The sequence below is a fragment of the Hesperophylax consimilis genome, unplaced genomic scaffold (assembly GCF_061612785.1).
Source record: "Hesperophylax consimilis isolate HC1 unplaced genomic scaffold, BYU_Hcon_1.0 scaffold_36, whole genome shotgun sequence".
In the NCBI taxonomy this organism is placed as follows: domain Eukaryota; kingdom Metazoa; phylum Arthropoda; class Insecta; order Trichoptera; family Limnephilidae; genus Hesperophylax; species Hesperophylax consimilis.
The window spans coordinates 1,656,737-1,666,981 of NW_028301266.1; the positions used below are offsets into that span (position 1 = coordinate 1,656,737).

At 35.8% G+C, this 10,245-nt stretch overlaps 1 protein-coding gene across 1 annotated transcript; it reads right to left on the minus strand.

Moving 5' to 3' along the window:
- Positions 1 to 3,255: 3,255 nt before the first annotated feature.
- Positions 3,256 to 7,758, minus strand: LOC149409121 (uncharacterized). The gene is made up of 3 exons (XM_089650171.1): positions 7,642 to 7,758; positions 4,136 to 4,285; positions 3,256 to 4,016 (listed from the first exon to the last, which is right to left on the minus strand). Exons 1-3 carry the CDS (start codon positions 7,706 to 7,708, stop codon positions 3,280 to 3,282), a joined length of 954 nt encoding a protein of 317 aa, XP_089506297.1. The 5' UTR covers positions 7,709 to 7,758; the 3' UTR covers positions 3,256 to 3,279.
- Positions 7,759 to 10,245: the final 2,487 nt, after the last annotated feature.

Here is a 10,245-nt window from a genome sequence, read left to right on the forward strand (position 1 = left end):
AAACCCTACTGGCAATGATAGGTACTAGGTATCCATATACATCAACTGGAAGACAACAAAGTAAGTTGAACATTCGTCGCTCAAATTTAAGCCGGCTAAATCGGTCGCTGAAGCCTAGGTAAGCCGCAGAATAGTTCCCTTTTTAGACGCCGAGGCGTTTGCAGAAACAAATGTCAAAAATGACGTTTACGTGATGAGTTACGTACTTCAATCTCAATACAATTTTCCTATATTGTATAATTGTATCAGTATGGAATATTATATTCATCAATCTAAAATAGACATAAAATATGTCAACAAAAATATTTCTAGCTAAGAAATTTACTGTCGGTCAAGGGAAAATGTCTTTTATTTGGTGGCAGAATTGTAATTCCAGAATCTCTTAAATCTAAAGTCTTAAATTTAATACAATACGGTCATCTTGGTATAGTCAGATCAAAAGTTCTTGCTCGTTCTTATGTTTGGTGGTTAGGTATGAATCAATGTATTGAAGATATTATTACTAGATGTGAAATGTGTCAGTCAGTACAAAAATCTAACAAAAAATGTGCGTCATAATTGGCCTATTGCTGAAAGTCCATGGGAAAGAGTCCATTTGTATGAAAGGTTCCAAATACTTAATTAGTATGCGATTCATATTTAAAGTGGATAGAATTTTTTTATATAAAAATACTAAATATTCGGATTTATTAAAATTAAGTGGAGTTTTTTCCAGATTTGCTTTTCCGAAAACTATTGTTTGTGATAACGGTCCTATATTTTCATGTACAGAATTTTCTATTTTTTGTAAAGAAAAAATTATTAAATTATTATTTTCTCCACCGTATAATCCCGAGTCAAATGAATTAGCAGAATGGTCTGTTCAAACATTCAAAAAGATTTTAATTATATTTATGTACCAATTCAAAAAATTCTAAATTTTTGTCACCAGCTCAACGTCTAATAGATTGTTTGTATACTTATCCCTACTTCTGTCACGGGTTTATCTTCTATGGCTAAAATATTTTCGTATGAGCCACGTACACCTCTTAATATTTTGTCAGAAGAAAATAATGTAAATAAAAGTAAGCAATTAAGAAAAAATGCATTGAAAGAGTATGAGGAAAATGATAATGTATTGGTATACTTAAGGCATCTGAAAGGTCTTATGAAATGGGTTCAGGGAACTATTAAGTTAAATTAAGTTCATGGGTGTATTTTATTCATTTATTCGGAGGAGAGGAAAAAAAGGTCCATGTTAACCAAATAAAAAAGTTGTATAAAGTTAAAATCAAATTATGAAAATCCAGATTAATGGTAGGACTTGGGAAGTCAAGAAAATAAAAATGTTAGTGATCCTTTACCCAGCACTAGTGGGGAAACTGATGTAATAACTAGGGCTGGCAGATTGGTGAAACCCCCTGTCAGATTTAGTCATAGTGATTATGTTTAAGTTTTTTTGGTCATTGTAAATTAAAGGAGGAAAGGATGATATGTTTTGCTATGTTGGCAGTCCTGATGCGTCACGTGGGAGATAATAACAAATGTGTAAGAGAGTCAATAAACGTCATAGGTCTGAGTCAACAGTCTATATTCTTTAATAATTCCCGATATAACATAATCTAGACAACGTCTTTTTAGATAAACCTATTTTATTATTTTTATTTTAATGTGCGACATCTATTGAGTTTTCTGCAAGTCTAGGATGGATATTTATTTTTTGGTTAACTTTATTGAGTAAAACCTCACATTGTAATATTTAATTATTGAAGACTTTATTAGCGATTTCTAAACGAAAATCTGAAACAGAAAAATCAGAAAAGGATACGGTCACATCTAGGACTCGAACCCAGGATCCTTGCCTTGCCGGGGCACCGCTCTACCACTGAGCTAATGGGATCATATCCCCTACGGTCACATTTAACTGTATCATACTTCGAATAAGACCTAACATTTACTACATTTTTTCACCGCACATTTTTTATTGGCAACTATCATACATAAAGATAGTTTAGTTGATAGTTTCTTCAATGCTGGTTGACGTTAAGTTCATATTTTGGATAGCTGGAGTACTTGAAAAATTTAACAACTGACGTTGTAGCCAGTAAGAACCGTTTTGGAATGTGCAGTTAAAAATAAATCATAACGTTTCAACCTTGATAACTTGGTGATATTTCACAATTTACTGATCAGAATTCAGTTGAAACGTTGCTTGTAATGGTTTATATGTATATGTATTACTAATATTATATATTATTTTCATACAGCAACATAATAGTGTTACAATATAATTATATCATTAATTCTATGCACAGTGCCTTCCTAACATACATTTTCGGTATGCGGTATTCATTTTACAATCAATTGTTTGTATTTTACATTACACTGCGTGAAATTTTGACTAGTTGTAAGAAATGTTTTCAATTCACGGTTGGCCGCTGAAGAACATTGAAAAAGATTCGGCAAATGGCAAAGGGAAGCGAACCTTTTGCGAAGTAGTTTGTCTGTCTCATTTACACTATGCACAGTCAACTGAGCACGACAGAGATGGTAGCTCGCCGCTAACTGCGGGTGAGTGATCCCCGCATTCTAGGTATCCGTGGTGGTCAAATAGGAACACTGTTTTGGTTAATTTTGCTTACACTCTAGTTATATTACCTCAATCATGGATACATACATAAGAGCTATAAAATTAATTTAAATCTAATAATACACTAATGAAGAATACATTTAATGACCCAGTTAATCGCTTTACAAAGAAGTTATACCATTAATGATATTTTAAAGACAGTTCAGTAACAAATCAGCGCACAGGTACCAATCGCAGATTGTAAGATGCACTCAACTGAGAGTCAGCATGTAGCTCGCCAGATGATGCTTTCGAGAACATGAATAGCTGCACTCGGAACACGAAAAAGGTTTTTCTCAAGTGTGAGTTAGCATGTGTCTAGTCAAAATTATTTTTTGAGTAAAAGAATAGCTGCACTCGGAATAAGAACAGGGTTTTTCTCTACTGTAATTAATCAGGTGTTTGGCCGAATTTCCCTTTAGAAAACATAAATAGATGCACCCAGAACATGAAAAAGGTTTTTATCTTCTGTGAATCAGCATGTGGCTCGTAAGACTACCCTTTTGAGAAAATAAATCGTTGCACAAAGAACACGAAAAAGATTTTCCTCCACTGTGAGTCCGCATGTGTAACGTCAAATTTCTCTTTCGAGTATTAGAATAGTTGCACTCGGAACACGAAAAAAGTTTTTCTCCACTGTGTGTCATCATGTGCTTCGTCAATAGAGACTTTCAAGAACATGTATAGTTGCACTCCAAACATGAAAAAGGTTTTTCTCCACTGTGAGTCAGCATGTGGCTTGTCAGATTTATTTTTTGAGAACATGAAAACTTGCACTCCAAACATGAAAAAGGTTTTTCTCCACTGTGAGTCAGCATGTGCCGCGTCAGATTTACCTTGAGATAGCACGAATAATTGCACTCGGAACATGAAAAAGGTTTTTCTCCACCATGAGTCAGCATGTGGCTTCTCAGATTGCTTTTTAGAGAACATGAATACTTGCACTCCAAACATGAAAAAGGTTTTTCTCCACTGTGAGTCAGCATATGCAGCGTCAGACTTCTCTTGAGATAGCACGAATAATTGCACTCGGAACAAGAAAAAGGTTTTTCTCCACTGTGAGTCAACATGTGGCCCTTCAGTTGACCCTTTCGATAAAACGCGTAGTTGCACAAAGAACATGAAAAAGGTTTTTTTCCACTGTGACTCAGCATGTGGCTCTTCAGTTGATCCTTTCGATTACATGCATAGTTGCACCGGGAACATGAAAAAGGTTTTTCTCCACTGTGGGTCAACATGTGTTTCTTTAAATTTCGCTTTTTAGCATTTGAATAGTTGCACTTGGAACAAGAGAAAGGTTTTTCTGTTACACGGGTACGTACATTAATTGCAAAATTCGACTTAGGAGAGAAGGAGTAGTTGCGATGGGGAGGAGTGAATCCTTTTTCCACAGAGTGCGTCTGAAGATCTGTCGACAAATTGAACATGCATGAAAATTACTCAGTTATATAAATGAAGTAAGTACGTAGAAACGAAAAAAAATAGGAGAGGCCTAATTTTTAAGCTTACAATGAAAATTGGTTTTACCTGCTGCCTTGGTAATTCTTCCAATGCGTTCTAAGCATTCCTCTTTAATATCCGGCAGGTCTAGGTCAATTTTCATATAAGTAATACCCGCTTCATCTTGTCGGGGTCCAAGATCCTCATTGATGGTATTTGTCTCCACATTAATGCTTCCTGGGATAAAAAAGGACAATATGTAGAGTGAATCTTTGCATGGCCAGTAGGGTGGATTGATTTTTTGTTTTTGTGTTTTTCTTAGCAGCGGGGTATGGAATGGATGCTCTATGGGGATACCTTTAAAAGTCATTATGACAGCATTAAGATATTTCGAGTGCAAGTACTGCCCCAAGTCAATTCAAATTTTAAAAAAACGTCGAGAAACTAGAAAAAGAAGGGTTTAATCTTTGCTCAATAAAAGTAGTTAATATAAAAAAAAATTAACATTTCATTTACTAATAATATTATTTACTAATCAAGAAACAATTAAAGTACCATTGCTACACAAAAAATTACAAACAATGTTAAAAAATAAAGTCAAAAATCATAAAAGTTATTGTGTTTTAGAGTCCTTCTTCGAATTGAATACTGGCATTATACAACAAGATTCTAGCTTGTTTTGTATCCACCCTTCACGTCTTTCAGGGCCGCAAACAGTAGAACATGATGCCGTTACCATTTTGATGCATCTTTCCGTGGCTTGCGTGTGACAGGGCATCAATCGGAACCTACACAAAATGTTGGATTCGATAACTTCGTGGTCTGCAATGGCATCAATTATTGTCTCGCTAGATATCAGTTTTGTAAGAGGTGGTTCTGATGGTTTTTCCCAGTAGATCAAGTCAATATAGTCTGCTGCGTTGAAATTAAAAGTAGGTAGCTTAAATACTCATATTGGAGAGAACCCTGACGTAAGTTCTCGGATACTTTGAATCCGTCTCAGAGCCAACTCTCTAATTGGTTTTCGTTCGTCGTTTAACATACTAATAGGTTTATTTTCGCTGTGTCCAAAATACCCGTTGCGTTGAATTACGGAATCGACCACCTTTTTCAAATGCTCTGGAAGGTAACGGGACAATTTTATGGTTTCGTGGAGGTGTCTCGCCCAGTAAACACACGAAGGTTGTGTTTTTATTTTAAACCACATCGGAGCATACACTCTTAGCACAAATTCAGTCAATAACACCTGATTTTCTGTCGGATTCTTGGTTGAAATGTAAAATCGGAGAATAGTATTGGCTGTTGTTATCCAACGCGAATGACAGATTTTACCCGGGTTTCTTTTCGCTAAGTTTTCGTTACATTGTCTTTCGGCGATTGCTCGGCACATTTCCAATAAATAAAGCTGGTCTGTGCTAAGGTCGTCACGGGATTTTGTAATGTCCGGTAAGTTGCATTCTATTGCTTGAAATTCTATCACAGGAAGATGTTCACAGTTCTTGAGTAACTTTCCTAGTTGGCCGCTAAAGCTTCTAGGATCTGTTGTCGTTCCATAAAGGTATTTGAAAAGGTGTCTCAAACTTAACTCGTTAGCAAGTAACTGACAGACCAACCTCTGAAGTGGACGATAGAGCTTTCCTTCAAGAAGTCGAATAATGTCAGACTTAGTTCCATTATTAACTGCTGTTCCGTCACATCCGATGCCTACAATGCACGCTAAATCAATGGATTTTGCCACAAAATATGCAAACAATTTGTGAACTATTGTTTTAGCATCACCGAACTAAACGCCTATGTGGCAAATGTATTGTTTGCCAGGTTATTTCAAAAGACTGGTATGTTTTTCTTTCATAACATTTCTGCATTCATCCACCATGATTAATGTTTTATACTTTCGACCGTTAAACGACATGCAAATGCACGAATCAAAATGGGGCTGATTGATGGCAGTCAGTGTGGTCCTAGCGTGGTCCTCATTTGCAAGCAGCGATATCAAATAACGTCTGGCTGCGTCTTTTGAAATCACCCAGTTTTTTATGGTAACTCTCACTATGCTTTCTACCTTTGCATGGTTTAAGAATCGCCCGATATTTTTCATGGTAGTCCTTTATTCGCGCCAAAATTGTGAGATGTTCCACAATTGGTAAAGACGCTCGTTTCTAAATATTTTCTATTTTAGTAGCAACAATTTCACTAGTATCTCTTACCAAATCCTGGAATCGTTTTTCTGTGCTTTGCGAGACGTGAATAAAATATTTCATCATGTCTTCATAACTTGGTAACACACTAGCTGCTAATTACAATTGTTTACTGATGATTGCAATAACGCATGCAACACCCCCGCGGCCCCGCGTAACTGCGTGCGGGAATGCGCGGTGCGCGAGCGAGGCACGAAAATGGACTCAGCAATTTGTCAAATTTTCGCGGGAATTATCATCATATCATCATATTTTTTTATTGATATTATTTAAGGCGCGGCAATTTTTATTCATTATGAAATATAAAAGAAAAAATTTATGCATTAATATTGACAAAAAACTGTTTTATAAAGGGACAATTTTTTTCTAGATTTTAAATAATTCAACTGCTTTGGGGCAGTACTTGTTATCAAAATTTTAAATTGATATTTTGTATGCTTAATTGTATGTACCTAGAGCATCTATTCCGCACCCCGCGAAATCTGATTTATAAAAAATAAAAAATTCCATACAATGGCGATCCACCCTAATGGCCAGCCCCGAACCAAACGGCGCGGGCGCCTGGTTTAATTTTGGCTGCCCAAACAGTCAAAACTAGTAGACGCCAAGGCAGGCTATCAATGTTATCAATAATTAAATGATTTGTGTTTATTTGTAGCTCAGTATTTATCAAAAATAATAATAAGAGTGATGTGTTAGGTTGGGTATTTGACGCCCGGACTGCTCCAATTGGGCCCGGTTAGGGCCAGCCCCGTATCTACGTATCGTTGAAATAAAACGAAAATTTTTTTTTTTCAACAAGCAATAAACTATTTTTTTACGAATAAGGATATCATTGATCAACGATGTAGAAGTGGGAAATTGGATGAAAGTTTCAAAGGTCAATATCGGATAAAAATGACCTCAGATGTCCGCTTGAGGGACCGATTCTTAAAGTAGGAAAAAACCTGCTCTAGAGAACCTTAAGTTGGGGCTTTTAAGCCAATGGGATAGTGATTTCCCAATCAATATTTATGATTTTTTAACGTACAAAAATGAAGTGAAATTTACTTCATGTCCAAAATAAAAATAGCTGAAAATCGAGGAATCGACTTCTTATTGTGAATAATATAATTAAGTTACAAGAGTCTTGAATTTTGATATTTTCGGGCAAGGGCGCATTTAAGGGTAAATACCCAATACACCACATGTATTATAAAAGAGGACGTAATAAGTATGTGTCCTGTTTGCGCGACATTTCAAAACACACATGGATTCCTGACATCCGTATTTAAAGTTCTATATTTTACACGCATGCAAGCAACCAACTGGCTGTTTGAGTACTCTCCGCATATTGCAAGCATTCCTTCGTTACAGCTGGGAGGTCGAAATCTAAATCCGAAAAGGCAATTTCACCTCCATCTTCTTCCTGGAGCCCTGGTTCCGTCTTGATGGATATAGTATCTGGCTTCAGTAAATCCATGGTCTGCCTTGGTAGAGTTTGGTTATTTGTTTAACCCCAAACATATATATCTGAAACAGAACAAAGTTTTAACGGAATTCAAATATAAATAAGTTTTTAAAATTTGGCTTCTCAAGTCGTAGCAAAAATACACATTAGAAAACCTTGAAGTTTTGACAAAGGTTGAGAGAAACGTCGTTTATCTTGGGTAAACTCTTTATTTATTTACTGTTATGTCAACCGGTATTCCGTTGAAATCTACCTGTAATAAAACATCTGTAATAAGTGTTCAAATCCGTATACTCACTTGTTAGTGAAGATTCATACCACCCATCTTTATATATAGAATTCGCGCTCAATGTAAGCAAAGCCTATTGTCGGAATTTATTAAATGACGACAGTGGAAATTGTGTTAAACAAGGATGGAACCTAGAACGTGGTAATTTCGAATATTTTTATGTTTACTTGAATTCTCACGACTGGAAACCCTTATTAAAACTTAAAGATGTAGATTTAGCAGTAGAATATTTTTATAATGTAATTTATGACCTTTTTGACATGTGTTTTGAGAGAAAGCGTGTACCTTGTTTTGAAAGAAGATACCCTAAATGGTTTAATGGTGAAATTATTAGTGACCTGAAAAAGAAATGCAAACTTCACAGAAACTGGAGGCGCACCGGATTGATAAGATATCGGGAAAAGTTTTGTATTCTACGATCTAAAATCAAACGTAGTATAAATATTGCGTATAAGGATTACATAAATAATATCGAAAAAAACGTCAAGAGTGATCCGAAATCCTTCTGGAAATTTGTATCCGAAAAGAGAAAAGACGGTGGGTTTCTAAACTCAGTGTCATGGAATGGAAGTACTCATACTGGGCCCGATATTCCGGAAGCATTTGCGAATTACTTCAAGTCAGTCTATAGCGAACATAGTGCAGAATTTGACTCATACACCCCAGGCGGTTACTCTTCACTAGTTCAAAATGTTGAAATTTTAAGTGTAAATAAAAATGATTACCTAGCTGCAATTAAAAAACTAAAACCAAAAAAATCTGTTGGACCAGATTTTATTAACACAATTGTCCTGAAGGGATATGCAGATCCGTTAATGGTACCGCTTTTACATATCTTTAATATTTCACTTAACTCCGGTAAGTTCCCCGACCGCTGGAAAATCTCAAAGGTCACGCCCTTACACAAAAACGGCGATAAATCATGTGTATCTAATTACAGACCTGTGGCAATTCTTTCGGCACCGGCCAAATTATTTGAACTCGTAATACAAAAACGTATATACTATAAAGTAGAACCATTTCTCATAAACCAGCAGCATGGGTTTAGAGAAGGCAGGTCTACAACGACCAACTTAATGGTATTTACGGATTACGTCTCAAATAAATTGGACAATAACGAACAAATAGATGTCTCATATAATGATTTTGCGAAAGCTTTTGACAAAGTGGATCACCTTATATTACTGAATAAACTTGAAAGCTTCGGCTTCTCATACATGCTGCTTTTGTTCTTTCATAACTATTTGTCTAACAGAAAACAATACGTTGTTTACGGGCAGTTCACATCGAAACTCTACGCAACAAATTCTGGGGTCCCTCAAGGGTCTAATTTAGGACCACTATTATTTTTATTGTTTATTAATGACATAGGGATGTTTATAAGATTTGTAAAATTTTTATTATTTGCGGATGACATTAAACTATACACCTGTATAACGACAAATGAAGACTCCATTCGTCTACAAATCGATATCGACGGTATAGTAGAGTGGAGTCATCAAAATAAACTTCATTTCAACGGTAGTAAGTGTACAATTATGTGCATTACAAGGGCAAAGCGTACTTTATATTTTAACTATAAAATGTCTGGTACCTCTCTAAAACATATTTCGATAACGAAGGATTTAGGAATCACTTTTGACACGCGTCTGACTTTTCGAACTCATATCGATTCGGTGTGCAACTCTGCAATGCGAATGCTGGGTTTTGTTATATGTAATTCGAAATCTTTTACAAATACGGCAGTCATAAAAATGCTTTATTTTTCTCTGGTTCGCAGCATTCTCGAGAGTGGATCGATAATATGGGGACCCGAAGATGCCCTTTACTCAAATGATGTAGAAAAGGTGCAAAAAAAGTTTATGCGATACCTCTACATGCGAGAGTTCGGATATTACCCATTATTATATCCCTCTGATTTTCTTGCCGGAATGCTGGGGATAGAACGTCTAGACGTTAGGAGAAATATTGCAATGGTGTTATTGGCGCACAAGCTGCTAAATGGGCACATCTGCAATCCAGATATTCTGGAACGAATTTCTTTTTATGTCCCTGATAATTTCATCAGAGCTAGACAGCACAGATTATTTATTTTTCCAAGGGGCAGGACCAACCTACCAATGATCATGCCTTTGGGAAGAATAACTACTTTGTTAAATCACATTTCTTCTGTGATTGACATTTTCAATTTGAACCAAAGAGAATTTAAGACGGCAATAAGCATACTATTTAACAAATCTGGTTAATCAGATAGTATTGA

Bases quoted from the DNA above. Each gene is read 5' to 3' on its own strand.
- LOC149409121 (XM_089650171.1), bottom strand. From the start codon at position 7,708: ATGGATTTACTGAAGCCAGATACTATATCCATCAAGACGGAACCAGGG. The intron at 4,286-7,641 runs GTGAAATTGCCT...TTTTTATCCCAG, and splicing joins GCTCCAGGAAGAAGATGGAG to GAAGCATTAATGTGGAGACA. The intron at 4,017-4,135 runs GTAAAACCAATT...ATTTGTCGACAG, and splicing joins AAGAATTACCAAGGCAGCAG to ATCTTCAGACGCACTCTGTG.